At 36.4% G+C, this 27,298-nt stretch overlaps 4 protein-coding genes across 4 annotated transcripts in view; 3 read left to right on the top strand and 1 right to left on the bottom strand.

The window, feature by feature from the left end:
- Nucleotides 1-7,485: 7,485 nt before the first annotated feature.
- CBG20089 lies at nucleotides 7,486-13,630 on the top strand (the record flags this gene model as incomplete). The annotated part of the gene is made up of 5 exons (XM_045235262.1): nucleotides 7,486-7,769; nucleotides 8,723-8,811; nucleotides 9,297-9,365; nucleotides 11,764-11,857; nucleotides 13,510-13,630. The coding sequence occupies 5 exons, from the start codon at nucleotides 7,486-7,488 to the stop codon at nucleotides 13,628-13,630; spliced, it is 657 nt and encodes a 218-aa protein (XP_045096953.1).
- A 485-nt stretch (nucleotides 13,631-14,115) lies between these two features.
- On the top strand, nucleotides 14,116-15,401 carry CBG20088 (the record flags this gene model as incomplete). The annotated part of the gene is made up of 5 exons (XM_045235263.1): nucleotides 14,116-14,235; nucleotides 14,287-14,737; nucleotides 14,782-14,872; nucleotides 14,926-14,994; nucleotides 15,221-15,401. 5 exons carry the CDS (start codon nucleotides 14,116-14,118, stop codon nucleotides 15,399-15,401), a joined length of 912 nt encoding a protein of 303 aa, XP_045096952.1.
- Nucleotides 15,402-15,807: 406 nt separating this feature from the next.
- On the bottom strand, nucleotides 15,808-22,076 carry CBG20087 (the record flags this gene model as incomplete). Its single annotated transcript, XM_045235264.1, has 6 exons — nucleotides 15,808-16,017; nucleotides 16,762-16,959; nucleotides 19,421-19,577; nucleotides 19,676-19,822; nucleotides 19,968-20,202; nucleotides 21,944-22,076. The coding sequence occupies 6 exons, from the start codon at nucleotides 22,074-22,076 to the stop codon at nucleotides 15,808-15,810; spliced, it is 1,080 nt and encodes a 359-aa protein (XP_045096951.1).
- A 4,480-nt stretch (nucleotides 22,077-26,556) lies between these two features.
- The window catches only part of CBG20086, a gene marked incomplete at both ends in the record, with an annotated part of 2,571 nt that continues 1,829 nt past the window's right edge, over nucleotides 26,557-27,298 (top strand). The window contains 2 exons of the mRNA XM_002633938.1: nucleotides 26,557-26,613; nucleotides 26,809-26,964. Coding sequence (XP_002633984.1) covers nucleotides 26,557-26,613; nucleotides 26,809-26,964 — 213 coding nt within the window. The remainder of the gene's footprint in view (nucleotides 26,614-26,808; nucleotides 26,965-27,298) is intronic.

Here is a 27,298-nt window from a genome sequence, read left to right on the forward strand (position 1 = left end):
TTCGTTTTGAGATTTGAATACGTCTTCTGTATGACATTCCTAGAAGCATGTGACGTTTTTTAGGTTGTAAATTTCTCTTTTTTTTGGAGTTGTATAGGTGGCTTCGAGTGTCTGGCAGTTGATTAAAAGTTGAGTCGAACTTCTTTTTCTGTTTCTGGACCTTATTGTAATCGTAACGTTTTGATTAGTTTTAATGAGTCTAGTTTATCTGGAAAAAAAACTGAAAAACTTTCTGTTGTATCAGAATGGAGTTTTTTTAAAGTTGCGATAGAAAAGAGAAACATTCATAAACTTTTATTTGCCTGACAATGAGGAGAGCAAAAATAATATAAAATCATGTTTCAGCTTCAGCATTTGTAAACCTTGAGTTTATAACTTTTGATATTCCAATTGTGGGTCTTTTTCGCTATCATTCACCCAATGACATTCAGAGGTACACTGCCTTCCGATTTCCCTATTCTCCGGGACATTTCGGCAGCGGACGTTTCGAAAGCGTGACAATTCAAAAGTGAGACATTTCGAAAGTGTTGTAATACGGGCGAATGGATGGATTTCAGACTAGAAAAACTATTTTAGGGTTTTCAAATATGCTTTTTCTGATAAGTCCTCTTGAAAAAGCCTTATCCGATTTCCGCAATAAAACATTCATACCGAATTTCGTCTTTTTTTCAATTTTTTTCGAGTTGATTGTATGGTTGTAAATACCTTTTTTGGGAATTGAATAGGTGATTTAGAATGTCTAGAAGTTGATTAAAAGTTGAGTGGAACTTTTTTATCTGTTTCTGAACCTCAATACAGGGTCCGCCAAAATTACGTGTGCAAGTGTAGATGACGTTATCTCCAGAAGTAGATGCGAGATTAAGACGAAATTTAACAGATAGTTTATTTCAACGCTTGAAATCATAATTCAACAAAATTATTCGATTCTACCTCCTTTGGCAGCGACCACGGCACGAAGTCGTCGAGGGAAGGCATCAATGGTGGCACGCAGGTATTCGACGGATAATTTGTCCCATTCCTCAGACAACGACTTCTTCAGGGCCTCGATATTTGCATGAGGTCTTGCGCAGACCTTATTCTGCAGAACTCCCCATACGGAGTAGTCGAGCGGGTTCAGATCAGGCGACGAAGCCGGCCATTCGTCCTTTGTATGAAGGCGGGGAAGTGGTCCTTGCACCACTGTTGAGCCATTTTTGCGGTATGAGCAGGCGCTCCATCTTGCTGGAAGATGTATTTCTTCTGACCGAAGTGGTTTTGAGCCCACGGTAGCACATGCTTCTCCAGAATCTCCTCAACGTAGTATTTTTGGTTGATTTTCACGCCTTTATCAACGAAAACAAGCGGACACTTCCCATCATAGCAAACCGCTCCGAAAACCATGATGCTCGCAGGATGAGAGGCTTGATGGATTGTTTTACCACGCTCAGCTGCTTGTTGAATATTTGTGGCCAGCACTCGGTGGTTTTGGCTATTAAATTCAGCCTCGACACTGAAGAGTTTCTCGTCCGAGAAGATGGTGATAAGATGATCCTTTTTGCGCGTGCCAGCGAGAAGGCGCTTCGCTTTGATGAGCCGTTTCTCCTTATTGGCTTGGGATAGAATAGCAGCTTTTGTTGCTCGATAAGAGGTCATCTTCAGCTCTTTTCTGACAATTCTCCTCATTGATGTATAGGAGATATCCATGTCATCTGACATCTTTTTCATGGAACGATGAGCATTTCGCCTGACTTTCTCCCGGACGGCCTTGACTTTCGCTGGAGTTCTTACAGTCCTCGGTCTTCCTCTTCCCGTACGGTCCTTGAGGTGGCCAAGCTGGTTGAAACGACGGATGGTCGCGAAAACCGTGTTTCGGTGCACTCCGAGTCGTTTAGAAATGTCTCCTGTGCTTAAACCTCGCTTGTAAAAGTCGACGATCAGAGTACGATGAGGACTTGCCGCTGTCATTTACCTAAAACATAACCGATTGGGATGAAACTTGGCAAACTAATAAATAATGAAATAATTAATAAAAATTTTAAAAAATTGCGCACCAAAAGTGCGTCAGTGCGCAGCGCCATGGCGTCAAAGTTGTGCACACGTAATTTTGGCGGACCCTGTAGCTCGAACGAGCCAAAAATCTGAAAAATTACGTTTTTGCCGCGCTTTTTCGTAGATCAAAAAAGCAAAAGTTTTCAAATTCTCAGGTCCCAGTTTTTTTAATTTGACAATAGGTGCTCTGAAAACCGACTTCCCTATTTCCGCTTGATACTTTTGGTCTTCTTAAGGAATTATTTTGGAAAAAGTTGTTTAAAATTACCAAAAATTTCATCAAAAAGAAGCCGAAAAGTTTGCTAACTAACTACAAGTTTAATTTTGAAGTCACTATCAGTGTGTGACTTCCGATTTTCACTTACCGGTAACGGCTTTTTTTTAAAAATTTTACCGGTAATTTACCTTTTTTTCTGCTGTTTCACTAGTTTTTTTTTGACAGTCTTGCAACAGTTCTGAAATGGTCAGTTCTAAAAGTTCTCGGTCCTAAAATGTCGCGGTTATAAAATGTCGCAGTTCTAAAATGTCGCGGTTCTAAAATGTCGCAGTTCTAAAATGCCGTAGTTCTAAAATGTCGCGGTTCTAAAATGTCGCAGTTCTAAAATGTCGCGGTTCTGAAACTTCGCGGTTCTAAAATTTCGCGGTTACAAAACGCCGCAGTTCTAAATCGTCGCGGTTCTAAATCGTCGCGGTTACAAATTTTGAATAAAAAAACAGAAATTTTCCTAGAAATTACCAGTAGTTTCCGGTAAATTTACCGGTAAATTACCGGTAATTGTACCGGTAATCTACCCGTAAATTCCCGGTAAGTTAATAGTAAATTTACCGGTAATTTTACCGAAACCGTACCGATAGCACACACTGGTCACTATAAAATTACAATTTCATTTCACATTGCAATCTTTTGTAGTAGGAGAGGAACTCCATAAATATTTATTTCGTGTGAATAGCTTAATACTTCTGGAAGAACGAATCCTAACCGTTAACGTTATGCCAATTTTCCTCATTTCCTATGGGAGATATCAAAAGTTTTAAACTAGTAAAATGTTGATCATAACGTCTAAAATATGTTGTCAGTTGACCAAACTTTGATATCTTTCACAGGAACTGTGAAAAGTATGGTTGAAGTTAACGGCTCCGGGACGTTTCGTAGCGAGACGATTCGCGGCTGAGTCGTCGTTTCGCAGCTCAGACGTTTCGCAGCCAGCCATTTCGCAGCGCGCGTTTCGCAGCTAGGACGTTTCGCAGCCGCGCGTTTCGCAGCCAGGACGTTTCACAGCCGCTATTGTCTCAAATCGAGAAATCTCAGGCTTGAAATAAACATATTTAGAGAAAATAATTGAAAAAATAACACAAAAATGTTATTATGTGTATTTCTGATAGCTATTAGAAAATCGATGCCTCGAAGTTGATGAATGTGATTAAGAATGGAAAATAACAGATAATTAAGCAAAAAAATACAAGAAAAATATACTTCAAGCCTGAGATTTCTCGATTTGAGACAATAGCGGCTGCGAAACTCCCATGGCTGCGAAACGCGCGGCTGCGAAACGTCCTAGCTGCGAAACGCGCGCTGCGAAATGGCTGGCTGCGAAACGTCCGAGCTGCGAAACGACTCAGCTGCGAATCGTCTCGCTGCGAAACGTCCCGGAGCCAAGTTAACGATTAATTTTGAAGTTATCAAAGGTGTTGTAGGTACTTGCTGAAAGTTTGATGAAGAGGAACAAGTAACAGACTGATAGAAGCGATGTATTTTCAAAACTTAAGGAATTCTCAAAACGGAAAAAAAAATCAGAAAATTTCAATTCAAATTCTTAGATTTGACTGTATTTCTATCCTGTTTCTGTGACTCCATATAATTTCTAAATTTTTTTGCAGCAATTCTTTTCCGCCAGGTTTTTACCAAATCACCACATTTCTCCCGAAAAATGTTTCTCCTCTCATTTCTTTTCGCTCTGTTTTCTGTCCAATTACACCTCCGGCACCTTGAAGCCCACACCTTTTTTCCCACGTGGATTCCTTTCTTTTTTCTGTTTTCTTCTTCTTTTTTCCAGCATATACCACCTCTTCTTCGTCTTCTTCTCACTTGAGAATAAGTTTACCCATTCTTTTTTGTTCTTCTTCTCCTTTTCCTCCTTCTTCTTCTTTCTCTTCTTCTTTTTTATGAAGAAACTACTCAGGACTCCGCCCACTTTTTTTGGAGCAAGTGGGCGGAGTGATTTCATTTCATGATTTTTCGTAGAGAAAGGGGGGGGGGATTGAACAGCTTTAGTTTTATAATTTTTAATTTCTTTTTAGTTTTCTATCTTTTCTTTACCACATGTTCACCTTATGTGTTTTGTCCGGATGTCTTTTCGGGGTTTCCGCAGATTATTCAACCCAATTTCTTTTCTTTTTCAAACACTTTTCTTTCGTAGACACATTTTCTAGTAGTTATAGATCAGAAGAGAAAAATGAATGAACAAGAAAGAACAAAATAACAGCTTCTGATTCATCAGAGGCATTTAGTGGATTACGAGTTTTTTATCTTTTCTTGGTTCTGTTTGGAAGTCGAAATTTCGAGAACTGGTGAAATTGTAGCTCAATTGAAGTAATCGTTTCGAAAAACTGATAATCATTTCAAAACCTACAAAAATCATTCAAAGTATTTTTCGGTACAATTGAAAAAAATTCAGCAGAACTTATTACTGCTCTTGAAACAACATGCTTGAAAATCTTGGCTGGCCCACGGACCTGGTCGGGAATTTCCAGGACCCGGTCCTATGGCCCGGGTGGTTCCTCTCTCTCTCACTCTCTCACTCTCTCTCTCTCTTTCTTTTTTTTTTAAAGTTTCCAACTTTCACCGTTTCCAGATCTTCAAATATTCGATTAGTTTTTTGTTTGATCGATTCATCAGTTCGACAATGATGTGTATTTTCCAGGGATACAAAATTAACTTTAAAATATTTTAATGTGAGAACATTAGGATATTTATAACTCAGAACAGCGGTGTATTCTAAATTTTCGAGAACTAGAACTTCAGAAAATTCGGGATTCAGGAATATTCGAAATGTTCGGAATTATCATTTTTAATACCTTTTTCTTTAAATCATGATTACTGTAACAGTCAACAAAAGTTTTCTAATGGAACACTGCCCAATCCTTAGGCTCGCTATTAGTCATCTCGATTTCTGTAAAAAAATCAAAATTCTGCCAACTACAAAATATCAGTGGTATAATCACCAGAGATGTCCGGATTCCGGAAAATTTTCATTTGTCCGGATTCCGGATTCCGGATTCCGAGAAAAATGTTTATTCCGGATTTTAAACATATTAGGTAATTTTCAAGAATACTCTGACTTTTTTGAACTTCCGCTACTAAAAACGCAAAAATAAAGCACGATATGTGTGTTTTAGAACTTTTCTGCCCATTTGGAGAACTCAAAATTCCGGATACCGTATTCCGTATTCCGGATTCCGGGTTTTTTTTTCATTCCGGATTCCGGATTTCGTGAAATTTTTATTTGTCCGGATTCCGGATTCCGGATTCCGAGAAAATTATTTTATTCCGGATTCCGGATTCCGTTTCTCAAAAAATTCATTCCGGACATCTCTGATAATCACAAACATTTTCTCAGTTAACTGATTTTAGATATCTCTCATATAAACCGAGATAATTGAGCTCAAAGTGCTAGTAATGCTTTACGGCAACTCTCAAAAAAAAAGCTGGAAGTTTTTTTTCCACAGTTTCAATATTCTCTTATTAACAATAATGATTAACCTTTACCGTTATTTAGTTATGAGATGAGTTGAAAAGAAAAGTTATACAAGTATATACCCATTTTTAAAATATTCTCTGACGCCCTCCACTCTGGTCAGACCCAAGGCATTGTGTTCGAGTCCAAACGTCGAGAACAAAAAAGAACAAAACCATAAGATTAATTCGAAAATTGACCTCTCAGGTGCTTCTAGTCAACCTAAAAATAATGACTTTCACGTTTTTCTTCCTTTTCCTCCCTCCTCCCCGAAAATCCAAAAGGTCCGTGTCGTCAAAATTCTCGAATGACCTCCTTCTCCTCCTTCTTTTTTCAACCCAACAGCACAAATGCCGAGAGAAACGAGGTGCCAAGAAGTCTCTTTCCGTCTTCTTTTTCTTCTTCTTCTTCAATTATTCACCATGTCACTCACACCTATTGTTTCTTTATTTTTTCCAGTCACCTTCTTCTTGCTCTTTGGAACCCTCTCTTGGGAAAGAAGAGAAGAGAGAAAAGGATAAGATACTCAAAAAGTATACGACAATGGGTTCAAGTTTACAAAGGACCATAGTTAGTACAGACTGTTTCAAAATTGATTTTTTTTTCGAAATTTTCTAATCCTGAAAAACAATGAAGCTTTCTAGAATTTTCTAGTGAATGTCCAAACAATAAAAGCTGAAAGAAGGAAGTATTGCCGAAAAATGCATTTTGTGAAAATAAAAATGTTCGGGAAATTTGGAATTTCGAAACAAAGGATATTTAAAACCTTTTTTAGAGATCCTTCCATGTTCAGAAAACTCGGACATTCTTTTTGGCTTCTACCGTAATCCAGAAACTTGTACAAAACCTTCTGAAGCAGTTGAAAAAATATTCTTTGGCTATGAATTCTAGAATGAACATACCAGTAAATAGATACCGTATTTGCTCTACAAAACAGAAACTTATTGAAACCTTCCACTTTGAGCTCAATTATCTCGGTTCCTTCATAAGAAACCCAAAACTTGTCAACTGATGATTTTTTTAAATCATAATATCACAATTATATTATCAATTGACAAAATTTTCATCTCTAATAGGAACGCTCTCTAATAATTGAGCTCAAAGTTGACGGTCTGGGTGGGTGGCTATTAAAGAAAATACGGTATGCGCAAATCTTAAAAAAGTAAGCAACTGACCGACTATGAAAAATGAGCGTAAAATCAAAAATTTCAAGGGGAAAAACATTCAAAATTTTGAGACTAAACAGGAAAGTCTGTTATAGCTTCTACACATGGTTCAGCTCCTAAACTAGAAAACCACTGGATTTAAAAATAACCTGAAACTGTAAACAATTGTCTGGAACGTGACCAGTTTTTCAAAAGGCAAAAGTCAGAAAGTGTTCTTCTTCTTCTTTCTACCAAATTCGTTGTTGTTGTTTGTACCCTCTTCGTCTAACCCCACTTCATCATCTAAATAACACACAGCGTCCATCCGAAATGTGCTCCCAAAATTTCGCCTCATCTTCTTCCCAGAAAAAAATTGTGTTAGCCAAGAGAATTTTAAATTCTCTATTCCTCTGATGTCTCCCTACCACCTCATAACAACACCCTTTCTTTCTCTTTTTTGATCTCTTCGTTATACCTTTCAATTGATAATTTCAGAAACCCCACTCGCCTTTCCCTTCCCCCAAAAAAATCCAGGACCATAAAATGTTCTATCTTCTCGAATAAGCTATGTTCTGGCAATGCGTGTGCTCCGTGTATTGTTCCGGATGATGACGTCATCACTTCTCCTTCTTTTCTACCTCCATCCACCGCCACCGATTCAAGCCTACAGTACCACTTTCTCCCGACTCGAACCCGTTTCTACTCGTCTGATTCTAGGCTCATCGTCTTCTGGATCCTCTTCTTCTTCATCCTCTTCACAACGATGCTACAGTTGTATGTCAAGGTACTACGGTGCAACGTGGCAGTTTGCCGGATATTCAAGGATATATCAGGAGCCGAGGGCTTTTACGGATCATTGCAGGTTAGTACTTTTGAAGAAAATTAACTGAGCAGGGCAGAAAGTATGGGAAAATTTATGAAAGCTTTGAAACTTCAATTTTTGTTCTGGAAATAGTGTGAAATTTTGTCAAAATTAACACTTTTTCTCAACTTTTTGAGAAAGAGATTTTAATTTTTATACTTGAAATCTACAAATGTTCGGACTGAAAAAATCTGAAATTTTCCTGTTTTACTATTTTGATAATTTCCAGAGCACTAATCGTATTTTGCTAAATAGTAAAAAATTTTAAGAAGGCCATTCTCAAAATTATGTTGTTTCAAATTAAAAATTTCTGCACATTTTCAATGAAAAATATTCCGGAAGCTCTGCAACTTCACAGCAATTTGTTGAATCACAAGAAAAACTAAAAATCTATTTTTTGAGAAGAACTTCGAAAAGTTTCCAGAAATCGACTATTTTTGAGATTTCAAAGCTAATTTTCAAAGGTTTTTCAGTCCCGGAATATCACGTATTTATTTTAAAACCTCTAACTGAAGAGCCCTCACACTGTCAACTTTGAGCTCAATTAACTCGACTCATGTGACCGATATGAAAAACTTGTCAATTGATAAATTATTTATCATACTACCAGCAATTCGACGCGATTCAATCTATTTTTAAAAAAATTTTCGTCACTTCGTTTCTCACTTTTTCTAAAAGGGTCACGTAAATATATATATGTATTTTTCAATTTTTTGTCAGATTGACAACGGGACAGACAACGGGACAGGCCTCTAGCGTTTTATTAATAAGGAAGATTACCAATATATTATTTGTTGACAGATTTTTGATATAACTTATGGTAATCGAGATAATTGAGCTCAAAGTGATTGTTTATGATGGGCTTCTATTAGAGCAAATACGATAGGAAAATCCAGTAGATAGTCGAAATGTTAGCTCTAATTTGTTTATCACGTAGTACGGTTATATTTCAGAGATCCCCAGGCTCGTGGAGCCGATGTTCCATCAACCTACTGTGAAGAAAAGGCGAATTGTGTTACACTGATTGAAGAACTCAAAATTGGTGAGTAGGCACTTTTTTCGGTTTCACAATGTTAAAAATATTTTGTAGTTTTTGATGATCTTGCAATTTTTCGCTAACATGTAGTTTCCGGTAGTTTCCGAAAGTCGATAATCCTGACTCTTCTAAATCATGAAAACGATTATTCACCTTTTTCCCACTTTTCAAACTAACTTCAAACATTTTTCACACTAACGGTCATCAAAATGTGTCAAAAATGTTCGTGAAATGTGTCAATCCTCATGATGAAAACCTGATATCCATTGACCTCAAGACCACAGCAGCATTTTTTGTATCAAAAACGTTTTTGTTTTCTTTCTTCAAGTAAAAAGAAGAGTCGGGGGAACTTTCAAGGGACTCAAATTGGCTAGATCTTGGATAGATCGAATTGAGTTCAGGACATCCGGAGAAGCAAAATGTAGGAAAGGGGGTCTCGTCGTAGTGGAAATAGTGAAAATCGAGAAAAAGATACAACAATGATGTTTCAGGAACCGGTGCTCGGGGATATATACGAGGATGCTGGGGATCGGTACTTCTTTTTGGATTTAATAGAACTGGTGAGTAGTTTTTAATATAACTACCGAGGGATCAACAAAAACGAAAATTCCTTCGTGGCAAGAGGTACAGGTGAAACAGAAAAAAAAATCTGAAATTTTGCAATTTTTCAGAAGAAACTGTTTGATGTTACAGTAATACCAAAAGGTTTTCTTTACGATGTGATTAGCTATTATGATTTTTCAGACCTTTGAAAAACTGAATGTACCGTTAAATCTAATAGAAGCTCACACTATACTAATTTTTTGAGCTCAATTATCTCGGTTTTTACAGGAGCTATCAAAATCTGCCAACTGATAAAATGTTAATCATAATATCGCCAACAATTTATCAGTAGACAAATTTTTGATATCTGTCGAAGGAACCGAGATAATTGAGCTCAAAGAGGAAGAACAGTGTGAGCTTCTACTTAAGCGTCTACGGTATTTAAAAATCCCAAAACTGGAATTTTTTGTATTTCAAGACTGTGAAAAACTTCAAAGAAAGTTTCTTCAAAATGATAGGGAATAAGAAATATCCCTGTTTCAATGTCTTGTAAAATTTTAATCGATTCTGTAATTTTTGATGTGCTTAATGTGTTGATTGACATTTCTAGATTCTTTTTCAGTATTGAGGAATTTATGTTCAACAACTTTTATACGATATCTAAGATTTCATGTTTCAGAATAAGAAAAATGTTCATATTTCTTTTGTATAAAAAATTGGGAGATCGGTGGAAAAACGAAATCAGAATGAAAACTATTGTAACCTCATAACTTTTTTATTTCCCCGGAATTTTTCCTCCGATTTTTGTTCGTTTTCCGACGATCATAGAGTTGAAAAGTCCGGAAAACCAAATTCTTCTCGGGTTACGATAGTTTTCACTTCGAGGCCGTTGGCCACGGCTAGTTGTGTTTTCTTTCACAATTGATACTTTTCTTCTTTTTGAGACAAAATTTTTTTATGTCCTGGGTCACAATACTTGTCCAGTAGCAATATCATCCAACTTTTCAAAACTTAAATTGAACCTTGGAAACTTTTAGATTTACATTTTTCTACTTACTAGCCATTCTCAACCATCTCATTGAAAGTGCACTATATCTTCGTTTCCCAATTTTCTGTCTTGACATTTGACATACATATTTTTGTCTCACTTTACTAATGACCGAAACCTTTCTTCCTCTTTTCTCGAAAAAGGCGTTAGCGTGAGAAATTATTAGTTCGTTAGTGTTTGGCAACACGAAAAAGAGCCCCACGGCAGAGAGCTCATTTCACTTGTACTCATCATGCCTTGTTATTCGAAAGAGAAAGTGTGTGGGAAAACAAAAAGTATCAACAACTCAGAAGGCAACACATAGTCACCACTCGGTTTTGCAAATTAGACACAAAGTGAGAATTTGGGAAATATTTTCGAGAGGTGGTGAGGGGTTGGTGGGATGGTCAAGCGTAGGAGTAACTCTGAAAATCTGGAACGGTAAATTTAAAAGATTAAGAAACAGAGAAAATGATTTCCGTAGTTCCTCTAATCTGCATTTTACATAAATTTGCCTGTTCGCCGCGAGACAGAGAAAGAGACACAACTTCATTTATTTTTTTATAAGAATGGTTATAGGAACGCGTACGTATTGCTACAGGAAAGTCAAAATATTTGTATGGAGTCACTGAAACAGGACATCATTTAGAAAAACTTGAGTTAGGTTGAGACAAGCAGAACAGCACCAATTTGGAACTTATTGTATGAAATAAGATGGTAATCCTGAAACAGGAAATATCTCTGTTTCCCAATATTTTTAAATATAAAACTTTGCAAAACTCGGTGGTAGGATATAATCCTGAAAATGTTCATAAAAGATCATGCTTTCGAATGATACTAAAAAGTTGCAAAAAACGTTTAAAACCCTCAAAACATTCGCTTCAAATGGCGAAAAAGTCTCTGGAACCTTCTAGAAGGTTCTGGGATCTTTTTTCAAAATTCCCGTCAAAACTGAAAACTCCCATTTTATTACCATTTCGCCGCTTTTCTAGAGATGGCCTGGAATTTCCAGTTTTAGCGCTAATTGAAAAGCTCCTTCAAGATGTTTCTAGAAATGGATATTTTTGCCTTTTAGAGGTTTTAAAAACTTTTCTGATTTTTTTCTTTGTTGCTATGTCAATCTACATACTTTCTAAACATTTTGAAGCAATGACAATGTTTTGCCTATCAGAGATTTTCGATGAACTGAAAGGGTATACGAGTTGTAAGTATACCCATCTCCAAAAAGAGCTAAGATCCCAATAACTGTACTTTCTGAAAAAAACCTATTCGAAAGAGTTTCATTTTATCGCTGTTTCAAATTGAACAAATATTCTTCGGTTTTTATTTGGAAGTTTATTAGGGCATGTGCTCCAGTTCTCTTCTCAATCACTTTTTTATTTTTCCAGGTACTGTCGGCGCTCTTGCGGAACACTCATTCTGTCATACATTCAATTTGACACAGCTGGTTAGTGGTGGTCGCCCGGAAGAGTCATCTATCAAGTGAGTTGCTGATGGGGGATGGGGGAAGGTACTTGAAATCCGATGGACACATGCCTGATGGATTAAGTATCATCAATTATTGTCTATGACGGACTACACGGGTCCTTCTCCTCACTGCACATGTCATTAGTTGAATTGTTTATTGATGTAATTGTTGGGATAAGATATAGAGATTCTGTGTGTGTGTCGGAGTTTTGTTAAAATATTGAATCAATCTGACGATTAAAAGTGGGAGAAGAGGAGAAGGGGGATCAAAACTAGAGAAAATTTTTGTGAATTGAGAGTGCGATGGTTAAATGGTTAAAGATTTTATAATCCAAGTTCTAGTGGTCAACAATAAAAAAAACACTGTTTCGATTATCCGAATTTACAAACTTTCTGAAACATGTTCTCGAACGAGAGAAAAAAAAAGAAACATCAAAAACATGATTACGGTTTTTAGGAGAAAAAATTAATTCGTGTCGAATATGAGTCTTCAAAAATTTACTGAAACGTTTCAGGAATTCTTAAGAAGTGTGTAGATATAAGTCGTACAGCAAACTTAAAAAAACCATAGTTAATGTAGAGCAGTTGAAACAGTCGATTTCGGTGACCTCGATTTTTCAAAATGTTCAAATTTTACTGTTGCAAAATGTATGATGTTTCAATCAATTTTTTCGGAATCAGTAGGCCCGTGACGAGTTATTTGTTGAGTTTTACTCTGCTACAAAAAAACCGGAGCTATGGAAGCCGTGGCCAAAGATCCCACAACGACACCTGCCGTAACTTAAAAATATATTTATTCTCAGGATTTGTTTTCTCGACTTCTTACGACTTCATTGGGGAAAATTAACAGACAACTAAATCAGTAAAAACCATACTTGTAATCCGGGCCTTTGCCGGGCCTTCGCGCGCCCTGCCATAATTTCTTTCAGAATCCATATTTTCGAACCCACTAAATCAGATATGATAGAGCTCCACGAGTACTACAAAACGGTATTATTTGGAATACTGCATCTTGTCTATGAACAGAGTTACAGATCATAAAGTGGCTTTTCTCGCAAGGCCCGGCAGGCCCGGGCGGAGCTCTTTCATACCTGATTGAGTTGGTTCGAAAACATTGATTTTTAAAGAAGTTATGGCAGGGCCCGCGAAGGCCCGGCAAAGGCCCGGATTACAAATATGGTAAAAACAAGAAAAATAAATCCTGAAAATAAAAATATTTTTAGGTTACGGTAGTTATCGTTGTGGGATCTTTGGCCACGGCCACCGGCGTTTCTCTGCCATAGCTCAATCTTTTCTGTACCAGAATAATACTGGAATTTTCAAAATTTTAAACTTTTTTAAATATTCTGAAACCTGTTATCGAAAGAGAGAAAAAATGGGTCACCAAAAATATTGAAGCATTCCAGATACTTGAAAAAACTTTTCGCCCCCCCCCCCCCCCATATCACAGTATCCAGACATATCAAACTTTCGAAAATAACCATTGATAATGTAGAGAGTTTGAAATAGTCTATTTCGAAAACCCTAATTTTTCTGAAATCGAAATTTACTGTTGCAAAATGTTTTGATATCGCCATCAATATTTTTTGGAACCAGTAGGTAGTTTGCTATCTCCCGAATTATTTATCGACTCGCAAGAAATATTTCAAGAAAAAACTTTTTTTCAGTGTCTGCTCATGTCGTGGATCGCTCTGCAATGGCTCAACGATCAACGCATCCTCGACAATCTTCTCATTTTCCCATTTTCTACTTGCCATTCTCATTGTGATACTTAAGTCACTCAATTGATTCGCAACCCTTTCAACAATTAAAAAACCAAACTCTCTCTCTTCTGAAAACCCGGTACTTTGTCTTTCCCCCTGATTTTGTTTGTATCCGCTAATTTTTGAATTTGAATAATTTGAAATGTATTTATGTAAAACTTTCGCTTGGAGTCTTATAAATTGATTTTCTATGAGTTTATTCACAGAATTTCAAGACGTTTTTAAGAGAAAAATACCTGAAAAAATCAAAAAATTACAGTAACACTTTAAAGGAACATTGTTCAAAGCAAGCGGGTCTCGCGACGAAACCGCCAGCAAACAATTTTTTTGCTATTTTTGCTATTGTTTTCAGTAATTTTCATCGCATACTTTCAGCGAAAAAAAGACGATTTTAATGCTTTTTCACTTCAAAAAAGACTCTTCAGCAGTTTTCAAAGACTTTTACTGCGAATTTATGCCTTTTTCATACATTTTTTCGCTGAAAAATTTCAAATAAATTTTCAGATCAAAATGCCTCGCCGCCCAGCGAATAGATTCAATGTTACTAACCCTGTAAAGCCGTCGGAATTTATGCAAATGTGTTGTTTCGATGAAACCACCGGCGAACTGCTTCCAAGAGACGTTTGCGATGTAAAATTCCTCAAAAAACGCCTATCATTCCTTCCATTATTTTTCTTGCAGAGAAATCTCGAAACCGCAATGAAATCAGTCGAAGAAATCGATTATCTGGACATTCTAAACTATGAAAATACACCATTGACTGTCGCGATTTCGATGACACTGTACAAGTTAAATGAAACTCTCAAAGCCGACAGAAAAAGAGAAATAGAAGCTGTGGCGGCGGCGCGACGTGTAGCTCCTCGATACGCTTCGGAATTCGATTTGGAAGCGGCTCAAGAGGTCGATCAAGAGGGATTTCTGCCAGGAGACAAGAGAATTATTCTTTCAATGCTAATCAATCCAAGCATGTGTGCCCAGTGGACCGGCAAAATGACCATCACTAATGCAGTAATCTCAATTCTGAAAGAGATCCAATCTCGCGACCCATACTTCTTCATCTATTCGGTTCCAGTCACTAACAAAAAAACGACTTATCCGACGATTCCAAACGAGTTCTTCTGCACTTTTGCTCGTTAGTTAATTGATGGAAATTTTCAAAAATTATCGATTTTTCAGATGTGCTGACCACTGGCTTCGGATTGGCTGATAGCTCGCAAGAACTCATTCAGCTGATTGGTAAAATTCGTGGCATCACCAGAAATTTCATGTAATTTGACCTTGATTTTTTGAAAATTCAATCGAAATGTGGAAATTTTGCAGTGACAAGCAGCGCAGACATGCCGATGGTCTTGACGAGCTGTTGAACGAGTTCCAGGAGAATTATCAGAGGTATTTTGGATTTTCAGCCAAAAATTAGCCATCGCCTACCGATGGAATTCGTGCATTTGCGCGTCAACGCGCCAGAAAGTGTTTGCGTATGCAGCATTTTGTGACTTCAAAATTCAAAAAATGTGTCGTAAAATGAAATGCAGCGTACGCAAACGCTCTCCGACATGTTGACATTTACTCGAATTCCGTCGGCGAACGCCGATTTTCAAATGTTTTCTTTTCTCAGAAATCCATCGTTCCGTGCCGCTGAGGCTCCAATTCAAGATTCCCCGTTGATCACTGCCGCCAAGGTTGATTTCAAGCCACGTGCGATCAAGCGAGAGATCGTCAAACAGGAGTTGGATCCGGATGAGACCCAGGCGCCACGCAAATCTGCCAGACAAGCAAATCGTGCGGCGAAATATTGATTTTTGTGTTTTGACATTTTTTACCCACCCAATCTTGTTGCTCCCTGTTATTGCTAAATTTGTTGTTTTTTCTTAAATTTGCTGTCGCCTTATTCATAGTGAGGATTTCGTTTTGGTCGGCCGAAATTCTGTGACCGCCGAACGATATCGTGTATCAGCGCGTCAACATACCCGAGAGTGTTTGCGTACGTTTTGTGATTCATGAATCCAAAAATTCTACGCATACACTCCGGCATGTTGACGCGCAATTTTTTTTTGGTCGGCCGAATTTCCCGAAAGAATAGAAGCCTCAATTCATAGAACTAGGTTCTTAGAAAACAACTTTATTTCACATGGAAACATAGCACACAAAAATGTGCATTGAATAACCGGAGATGACAACGTATTCTTTTCGACCAGACCCCTCTCACAAATCGGCATATCGATACATAAGACTCGACTCGTTTTCCTTACGTGGAAGTGGTTCCACATTGACTTTTGGGCAGCATGAGCAGCAACAGAATAGAAGGGGAACAGCACGACGATACGGTGGAAGGAAGATCATTGTGATGACGACCATCCATGTGGGACGATAGAAATTCACCATTATGATGAGGATTTCGCAGATTAGAGCCACCTGGAATTGTTTAGATTACGCCTATCGAAAACTACAGTAACCTAAAAATTATTGTTTTTTCTCGGCTTTCGTATTTTCGGTTGGTCTAGTTTCATTGCGCGTTTCGGTTGCATAATCGGGTGGGCGGAGTTTTGTGGGTAGGTCTGATATTTTTTCGTTGTTTCGATGAATTTCATCAGTTTCTCGTTAATTTCACTGTTTTCTTACAGTTTTTTTTGCTATTCATCGGATTTTTGTTTTGAGAAAAGTTCAAAAAATGATGAAATTCATCGCAAAAATAGGTCAGGAATAAATTACTTTGAAAAATAAACGTCTTCAAGGATTTCGCTACCGGACCTAAGCTCCGCTCACTTTCGAATTTTTGCGGAGTAATACGTTTTCAGTCAGTCAGAAAAATCGGAGATGTGAAAGATAACCGCCGGCGGCCGTGGCCGGAGGTCCCACAACGGCAACTACCGTAACCTAAAAATATTTTCCTTTTCCGGATTTATTAGCTAGATTTCTTCGTTGAGCTTACACATTTTCCCCCAACAAGTAGGAGAAAATTGACCGAAAACACACGATTTTTATGCCTTTTCTTAAATTATGGTAGTTGTCGTTGTGGGACCTTTGGTGATGGCCACCGGCTTTTCTCTTCCACTGCTCCGATTTTTCAACCCTAATAATATGTCGTGTGTAACCTGCGAAGAATCACATTCGAAAATTCGCTTTAACTAATAATTAGTCCTTGTAACAGTAACTTACCATTTTGCCAAAACTATTTGCTTCTGGCTGAATGTGAAAGATGTAGTAAATTCCTTCAATCACAAATGGGACCAATGTGATGAATGGGATTATAATATAAATCAGAGTCCAAGCCAAACGACTTCGAGCATCACGAATCTGCATATCCACTGAAGTTGCTGCCTCGTCCGGAAGCTCGCGCAATACAACGACGATTGACTGAAAGATAAGGGAAATTTAGATAGTTTTTCAGTGGGCAAACTGATGGGCAAGATTCCCTTAATTCTTCCTGTTTCAGAAATTTTATAGAGAATTGAATATTTCGGCCATGCCGGGCCCGGCCGGGCTTTTTCCCAAATTTCGGAGGCCCGGCCCGAGCCCGGCCCGCCATTTCGGTGGTACAAATGGGGAGAACTTTTCGCGTGAAAACTACTACAAATGATAACTCGTACGAATAAGAACTCGTAAAATACAGGTCTAAACACGGATTTTTTTTTGAAAATCTTGAAGTATTGTGAAGAGCGAGACAATTTCGNAACTATTTAAAAAAAAAAGTTGGATCCTGAGCCGGAAGTTAGAGCCGTTAAAGTGAGTTATCATTTGTAGTAGTTCTCACGTAAAAAGTTGTCACCNTTTGTACCACCGCCATTCCACAAGTGTCATAAAATCCAAAAAACACGTAAGGGGACCCTAATGTGATTTTTTACGATCAAAACATTTTTCCGAGTTTTTTGGATTTTTTAAAATCAAACGGACAAACAATCCAAAAAAGCAAAAGCATGGAGAAAATTGTATTGAGAGCTCAAAATCACCAAATTTTTGATACCGGGCCTTCCGGCCGGGCCCGGGCTTTGGCGGGCCGGCCCGGAATTTCACAAGTATGAATTCGGCTAGTTTTGTTGTAACGTTGTGATCCGGGATGTTGATTATTACCACCCCAAATTATTCCTTCAGAGAAACCTGTAATATAAGGGCCCCCATGCTTCCAACTTTGACGCTGTTAGACTAGGACTATCTCAGATTTGGGGATTCTCGTCCCACAGAATGGGAGCGAAATTGAAATTTGGTGAAGGAAAATGTTCCTGTGTCATATTTTAGATATTTGGAATCAAAAACTAGATTCATTGGGAAATTTAGACTAGATTCATTGGGAAATCGGGATACTACTTTTCCACATGGTCTTTTAGTTATTTAGACTACCGTGAAACCTGTAATAGAAGAGCCCCCATACTTTCGAATTTGACGCTATTTATCTAGGTTACGGTGAGAGGCATAAAAATTTTGATTGGGAATCACGTGTTTCCCAAGGGATCATCACCTGGAAAAACCAAAGAATTGGGTCCTGATCAGCCTCTGTTCAACAGACAAAATATACTTGATATCATTCGAAAAAACGAATTATAGATTTAAAAAAATCGATCAGGACCCAATTCTTTGGTTTTTCCNAGGTGATGATCCCTTGAGAAACACGTGATTCCCAATCAAAATTTAGTAAAAATTCACACGTAATTAATTGCGTTATCCCCCCAACAAAAAAGAACAAAGAAATATCGAATCTATCCAGAATTCCTTCACAAGAAGGCTTTATAGTAGGAATGTAGGCAGACATATTACTCCACAAGACTCAGATTACATGAATGCTAGTGAACGTAACCTCCTTTATGGTCTCTCCTCTCTGGAACACAGACGACAAACAATTGATAAAAAACTGATATCTAAAATAATTTTAGGAAAAGTGGGTCTAAACCAGACTGACTTTTTCCAAGTGTCCACAAATAATCGAACAAGATCAAAATCAAGATACAAATGGAAAAGAGCTAAAACAAAAATTAGGCAACACTTTTTCGTCAATAGGGCGCTTAGTAAAATGATTTAGTTACTGCTGAACAATTGCTCACTTTTCTGGCCCTACTCTCTGTCCTCTATTCTATGTATTATTCTATGTTCATTTATGCTAGACATGTCTTATTCTCCTCTCCCTATTTCTTTTTAATGGTCACTCTAGTTCTAGTTCATTCTATTATTTTACATTTCGTCTCACTAGAGTTCATTATTTATCCATTTGGAATCTGATTATCATGTATTTTAATGTGTTTTTCCTTTCTTTCCACGATTCTTGCAATCGTAAATAAATAAATAAATAAATAAATAAACATTTTGTTAGTTGAAAACTTTTTGATGTCTTGCACAGGAAGTTGAATAAATTAGAATAAAATTTAGTCAACTCATTAGCATTGCTCAGAAAGGTTTCAGTTTTCAAAATTGTTAGTTGAAACCATAAAAATTCGTGAGTTTCAAAAATTGTTATTTCTTGTTCTATCAGTCTGAAACTTTCCGAGAAAAACGAGCTGAAACCAAATTACCATTTTAATAATCTATAAATTTTTTGGCACATTTTGATCCAAATGTCAAGATAAATCACATGAACTTTAACAAAGTACCGTATCACCTTGTAATGCACCCCTTGCCTTTTGAGCTCAATTATCTTGGTTCTTGTCAAAGATATAAAGAAGTTGTCAATTAATAACATGTTGGCAATTTTAAGAAAAATATTTTATCAGTGGGTAGATTTTCAATATCTCTTAAAGGAACCGAGATAATTGAGCTCAGAGTGAATTCTCTTCTTGACTGAAAAGATGACACCTCTTGTCTGATACTGTAACAGTACTACTGTACTCACCACAAAAATCAAAACGAAAATTGCAACGAAGCAAATGATGGTAATTATTCTGGAAGTGGCCGCAAGAACTTTCAGAACCACAGCTGTATTCAGTCTTTCCACGTAGTTCAAGATACAAACGAAAAATGGGACGATTTGCATTATGAGACAGATCATGCTGAAAGTTTGAGAATAAAAAAATCTGTTTCAAATGCTTTACAAATTTTTGCAAACATTTAATAGTTATTGGGGTTGTGTTGCCATGTTCAAACATACTAACTTGGTTGGAAATGCATTAATCCGATCTCCTGGTAAAGTTGCAACACGCCCGCAATACAGTAGTAATGGCAACAAACTACGGTATTAATGGACACATAGTCATTGATAATTTGAACGAAATCAGTAGTCCAATTGATGTAGGTCCTGAAAAAAAGATTATAAAATTACAAAAAAAAATGTCAAGCCACCTAGGGGACTCGAACCCCTGACCTTAAGATTAAAAGTCTATTGGCAGTAAAAAAAAGGTGATACATTACATAAATCTTATGTAACAGTAAAAAAAACTAACGCTTTGAAATCGGTAGATTGTGTGGGCGACTGGCTGAACATGTCCTGGAAAAATGCGATTTCAATGTAGATTGTGAACAGTTCGGACACAGCGATTGGAATGAATATGGTATTTGTGATGCTTCTCATGTAGTCCTTTTCCATTTTCAAACCCAAAAGCATTATCAAAAATGCGATTGCGACTCGTCCGAGCATCATTGCAAGAGATATGATTTTTTGTGCAGAGAAGTATTGATCTGGAAAAAAATATTTCTGTTTTAGGAAAGTGATAATATATCTGACAAGGGAGTTACATGAGGGGGCGGGTTTAACTTTTTTAGAAATTTTGGGAGCAGATAGAAGAGCTTATGAGGATTCCAAATCTGTTAAAAAATCAGCACAATGCTCACGTGAGATGAGTTATGACCTATAAAAGTTTCCCTATAATTAAGCAATTTCTCGTGAAATTTTTCTCACGGAATAGTGTATTTCTTTTAAAACAATAGATTTCAATCAGCAGTGTAGTAAAGTGGTAAAATGGCAAGTTCAGAGGAGGAAGGTTGTAGGTTCGATTCTCACGATCCCAAAAACTTTGCAAAATTTTTTTGTTTTATTTTAAGCTGCCATAACTGACTCTGGAATAAAACTTACGCAATTTAAACATGTTTTTCGGGAGTTTCTCGTTATGAATAGACATTTTACAGAATAAAAACAGACATTTAAATTTTGAAGAAATTCACAAATATGCTCATGGGTTCATCGAAGGTTTTTCAAAAAATTTTTTTGAAATTTTTTTGTTTTTTTGTTGACCTCAAGCATGACATAATGTTAGATGAGTTACAATCTCGATCAATCAGGTTTTCAGAAGGAAATTTTCACCAAGAGAACATTGACGGAGACAGGTATATCTCCCCTCAAAAAACTTACAAACATATTTCAAAATAGGTACAGAGACTATCGAGATCGTGACAAGTTTAGCTACTGGAATCACTCACAGCTACACAGTTCTTCCGATGCTCCGATCGAATGCCACCGATCTTTTTAGAATCCTCAACTGTTTTTCTCAATAAAAAAACAAAAAAAAATTTTGAAAAAAATTTTTTGAAAAATCTTCAATGAACCCATGAGCATATTTGTGAATTTCTTTAAAAATTAAATGTCTGTTTTTATTCTGGAAAATGCCTATTCATAACGAGAAACTCCCGAAAAACATGTTTAAATTGCGTAAATTTTATTCCAGAGCCAGTTATGACAGCTTAAAATGATACAAAAAAAGTTTGCAAAATTTTTGGGATCGGGAGAATCGAACCTACAACCTTCCTCCTCTGAACTTGCCATTTTACCACTTTACCACACTGCTGATTGAAATCTATTGTTTTCAAAAAAATACACTATTCCGTGAAAAAAATTTCACGAGAAATTGCTTAATTATAGGGAAACTTTTATAGGTCATTTATAGGTCTTTTATAGGCCACTCATCTCACGTGAGCATTTTGCTGATTTTTTAACAGATTTGAAATCCTCATAAGCTTTTCTATCTGCTCCTAAAATTTCAAAAAAAGTTAAACCCGCCCTCTCAAGTAACTCCCTTGTCAGTTTTGTAGGTCGTACGTTGATTTCTCTCCATGTGGTTTTATATCTTTTTTTCCCTTTAATTTAAATTTATAAGGATAAAACTGTTGTATGCTCTTTTTTCTATCATCTTACTTCGTTTAAAGAAGAGCTTTTTCAACAGTGTTATCCAGTCTGCATGGAAATCTGAAATGTGTTTTTTCTAGATTATTTTTTGCCGGTTTCAGGTTGTTTACTTTGCCAATTGTTTGACTATTCAATTCGTTTTGAACAGCTATCACGAGAAATAATGAAAATTTCCAAAGAAACCTGACAGTTAGCGATTTTCAATTGAAAACTTTGCTGTTTCAAATTTCCCCCTTTGTGAGATTTACTTTTTTTTTACTTTGAAAGGCTCATGCTCATCAATCACATTTTCAAACTAACCACAAAAGAATTCAGTACATAATGGATACACCCTCGATGTTGATCTTCTCGTTGTCGCCTCGCCGAAACCGTCGTCGGAATCATTTTCCAAGAGAGACATGACTGTCGAGGTCAGCAAACTCGACATTGCCATTCTGAAATTTTTTTGTCTGGAACTATTATTTTAAAGCTTATATAAGGCTGCCATTCGATTGGGAAATGTAGCCGACCGACCGACCGACCGCCGACCCAGCCGTTCGAAATGGATGTCCTAAACTCAATAACAACAAGAAAACAAGGTGTACACAACAAGAAAAAAATACTAGGTTATAGAAAATGAATGGTCAGCAAGTGGTAACCAAAGAGAAGCTGGGGAAAACAGATGACGTGATCTGGAATCAGAATTCAGATGTAGATGGGAAAATTCTCAGGTGTCAAGTGATTCTTTATCATGGGATTATGGGAAAATTGAGGAGGAGTTCTGGATTCGACGTTTTTTTCAATTTCCTGTTGAGTTTTGATTTCCCAGGATTGTGAATTTGGATCAGCATCTGTGGAATTGATGTTTTGGAATAATGGAAAAGAAGTTGATATAGTACTAATGTTCAAAAACAAAGCTTAGACTTTATGACAACAGAGAAACGGTAATTTGCATTTTGCGATAAGAAAGTAATTTTGTTTCCAAGAATCCTATCCCACTCGACTCCTACACGTCCTTCTAGGTATGGCTTGACGTGGGAAACCTAAAAAGCGAAGCTGATTTTCAGCTGTCTCGTTCTGAAATTTTTCTAGTCTTCTGAAAAATTCAGCTGTTCAATTTTTTCTTTTTAATTTTTATGCTAGAATGAGCATGCGTCATTTTCGCACTCATTGGAGCAAATCAATGCTCATGAAGTTTGATTTGGAGATAGGGAACTAGTCAGATTTTGATTTATTGAAAATTTGAGCATTTGAGAAAATAGTAGATTTTAAAAATTAGCAACCGCATCAGGCAAGATTATCGTTGTGGAAATCCTTGTAACTAAAATATGAAGAGTTTGAAACAGGTTAAAAAGTCAGGGAATTTTAGAAATAGACATTTCTCTTCCAGTACTTCAAGCGAAATTCGAATCCTAATGATGACGACATCATTCGTTTCGTGAGACATGGTTGTGTTTTTCTGTTAAAAAATTCATTCCAAAGAAAAGAAACACAGTAAATAGCACTTCCGAACCTAGTAAAAACACAGAAAATCATGAAATAAACAAAATGAAACAGGAAATAATTCAGAAGTCTGGAGCTCGCCTGTCAAGTTTCCGATCCTTTTTAAAAATTTCGATGGTGTAAAATAGACCTAGATTGAAAACTTTGCATTCACAGCAATTTTTGAAAATTCCTAGTTTTTCAGCTATTTCCCGATTTCTAAAATAACGCCCTTCTTGCGCGTTTTTCTACTTTAAACGATAAAAACCGGCGTCTTTCAGATATCGGCAAATAGCTGAAAAACTAGGAATTTTCGAAAAGTTCTGTGAATGCGAAGTTTCCAATCTAGGTCATTTTTATATCTTTCAAAATTTTGAAAAGTGTTCGTAAACTTGACAAGCGAGCTCCAGACCCCTGCAAATGGTCAAAACGGCCGAAAATCAACTGAAAAATATGTTTTTGTATGTCCGGTAATGTATGTCAGAAAAAATCCAAAAAAATCCGACAAATCTCATATCTGATTTCTGAAAAGGTTTACTTTCTAGCGAAAGGTTACAGGACAAAATTACAGTTTCGAATACAAATGAAATAACGGAAGCTAAAATGTTCATATTACTTATTTTCGAAAAATCACTATAACTAGAATTTAAGCTTGACAGTTAACGAAATTCAAACTTTTTGAGCCATCAAAACTAGTCAAGCGAATCAGCAATAATTGTTCTGTTTCATTTTGTACATTTGATGATTTTCAATACTTTTGGTGTATTCCACAACAAGGTTCAATTCGAATAAAAAAAATTTTCAAAAAATCAACCCTTTCCGAAAAACAAGTGAAAATCTAGCAAGTAAAAAAACCCTAGAAAATCAAATATGATTAATGCTGAAAAAAGTGGGCGGAGCCTAAAGTGAGCAAGAACTGAAAAGAAAGAGTGGGTGCCAGGTGTGATTTGAATTCGATTAGAAGATGGTTGCCATCGGCAACTGAGAAAATAAATTGGAAAAAAATTGACTTGTTCTGAAAATAAGTTCTCTTAGAAAATTGAATTTTTTAATTGGATGTTGTGAATGAATGGAATAACAAAAATGTTTGATTTTTCATTGGAGATTTTAATTGATTACATATTTACCGTTATGACGGATTCCGAATAAAAAAATTCAAAATGGATACAGTAATCTTGAAACTGAAACATTTTGTCTGTTTTTGAAAAACTGGAATAATTGCTAGAAACTCTTTTCCTTCTTCCCAATCCTCTCAAAATGTCTCTAAACATCCACTAAGCCAACCAATTCTGGGTGCAACACCCGGAAATTGGATTGGATTGGAAAAAGAGAAAGAGTTTCCCAGAATTTTCGACATTGAAATGTTTTCGCACCAATTTCCGATAAACAACAAGATATGAAAAAAATGAATCAGAGAAAAAATTTCGGTGCCTAGCCATTGAGCATAACGTGTGATTAGATTTGAGAGAAGTTGGAGCCGAGGTTGAAGTGAATTTCTAGAAGAAAACGGACAATTATTTATTGCGGGACAAATATTTCGGGGAGATGCTGAACTTTGGGACAAAAAATAGAGAGGAGTCTGAAAATTGAGATGGAAATTTTTAAATTGCACCTGGTTTCCAAGGAAAAGAACTTATCCAGGAAGAACATGAAATGTTTCATTGAACACTTGACATTTTGAAGTTCTCATGAAGCGATTGATAATTTTAGATCGGAAAAAGAAACTAATTTTAAATTCGAATTTTTAAACTCAAAAAACTGGACGAAGACTTCCCAGTACAAGCAAAGTATTGACTTCATAAAATTGAAATAGCATAAGTGTAACAGTATTTTTTCTGAAATTATCAAACTTTTTTTGGTGAAAAACCATTGAAACGGAATATCGAATTTTCTAATTTCCTAATAAAAAATTGGAATAGCATTCACAAAAAAACCATTGTTGAACTAAAAAAACTCTGTCGAATAGTTTTGAAAATATATTTATTATTTGTTCTTGAAATTGAGAAAGTATTTTTTCCTTTCGAATTCAGCAGAAAAAAACGGGGTTTAAGTTCGGAACTCGAATTGTTTCTTCTGGAAAGAGCGGATTCAGGAAATGTTCATTTGATGTGACTTATCGAAATGTTTCATTTAAAAAGATCTCTCTGAAAAAATATTGATTTTTGGGACGTTTTTATATGAGTGGTGCATGTTTTTCAGATGATACTTTGGAATTTTTGTTTATGCTTGAGGAATTGGGAATTTCAAAAATTCCCAATTCCTCCGAAAAAGTTATACCCATTTTTTGAAAAATGAATCACACATTGTTGCAAGTTTGAAAACATGTTTCATTGCTCTCAAAGTATTCTGAAATTTAGTGTTTTGTAGTTGTTGCATGTTTGATTCCCGCAAAAAATGCAATTACATTGTTGCTGTTTTTTTCACTTTCACAGATGTTGCTGTTATTAGTGTTTGATCGTTTTTTTCAGATTAATTGTATTTTCTTTTACAACTAGTGAGAAATGGAGATACTAATTTTTCAAGGAACTGGTTTCCTATGCAAGAATGGAATATGAAATATTAAGCCTTTTCTAAAAACTCGATGAAACAGAGAATGTTGAAAAAATGTTTTTTTTCAATTCAATTCAATTTATTACGCATCCACTTGGGTTCAAGTCAACGGGTCAAAAAACGCGCCCCAAATAACTTTCAGGTCAGAAGGAATTTAAAAATTTCCAAGTTGACGTGGATTTGACCTAATTAGCAGAGTTGAGCGGAAGAAAACTACGGAAATCCCGGTTTTTGGCGTTTTAAAAAATTACCATAAGTTTCTCAAACTAGTATTTTACAATTATTATAACTAGTTTAACAGCGAGTAATAATTCGAAACTTCCGTCAAAATTGCTTCATTCTCTGAAACTTCCGTCAAAATTGCTTCATTCACCAGTTATAGAGTTTGTTCCGTCTTCCGTCTTCCGTGAAATCACGGAAAAAAAAGGTTAGAGAGTATTTTTTGCAGTCTAAATACGGTAGCGATATCGAAGCGGAGAGCACATATTAGGTGGAGACGCAGACTTTTTTCTCAGCGTCTCAACCTTCATTTTTTCAGACAAGCATAATAGAAGCTTACTGAGCGATAAAAGAAAAATATTTGTATCTAAACTCCATGAAATAGTGGATATGAAAACAGTTTTATGTCAACATCAGAAATCTGACCCAATTAGAAACGCTAACTTTCTAAAAGAATTCTATTTAGCCTCCGTCACATCCTTTCCACCATATTTCACGTTTGCCATATTATTTTTTTTTTCAAAATGTCCTATCAAAAAAGTTATTGAAAACTTCGCATTCCCAAACAAATTCACCATCATCACCACTCGAATAGTCAAATTAGTCTCTCTTCTTGTCACTCTCCATTTCAAAGCCAACTCATTCTTCTCCGTTGTTTTTCTTTTGGAACCAAAAAACGCAAAATGGTCTTCTCACCACATCGAATTCAGCATACGACGAATGATGTTCTTTTGCCATTGGTAAGTTTTTAATTGACTTTAAATGTAAGATTTTGGTTGAGATTCTAATTTATGACCTAATGAAATGGAACAGATAATATATGTAAGATTTGCTAGTTGATCATTGAAAATATATGAAACCGAGAAGAACGGTATACTGTAACACCTTGCTTAAAAGGCGCCCAGTGCAAAATATATCAAAATCTGAAAATTCAGATCGGTCGCCGGATCCGACTGGGAGATCATGAGTACACAATGAGCTCGGCCATCGCTACTGGCCCATTTTCTTCGGTATTTCTGGTGGAGGAGAACGGAATTCCGTATGCAATGAAAGTCGAGGCACAGAATAAATGTTTGCGTCCGGTGTTGAAGGTAAGAAACTTACATGCAACGGGCCGAGCTTTTAAAAAAATTTTTCAAGGCCCGGTCCCGGTTTTCAGAAAAGAATTTCCAGTCTTTTCAAAAAAATTTTAAGGTCAGTGGAAAAAATGGACGATTTTTCTGTAAAGTAAAACTTTAAGGATAAGAGTGTCCATAAAAAAATAATTTTTTCATCAAAAATTTGTGAAATTTCAAATTTTTTTCAAATTTGGATAACCCCCGGGCCCGCCAGGTACTGATTTTGCAATTATGGTGAAATTGTTGGATACGGGAGGAAGCTGGTATTATTGTTGTCCGAAAAAATTGGAGTTGAGAGGCAGACATC

Source organism: Caenorhabditis briggsae (assembly GCF_000004555.2).
Source record: "Caenorhabditis briggsae complete genome, chrIV, whole genome shotgun sequence".
In the NCBI taxonomy this organism is placed as follows: domain Eukaryota; kingdom Metazoa; phylum Nematoda; class Chromadorea; order Rhabditida; family Rhabditidae; genus Caenorhabditis; species Caenorhabditis briggsae.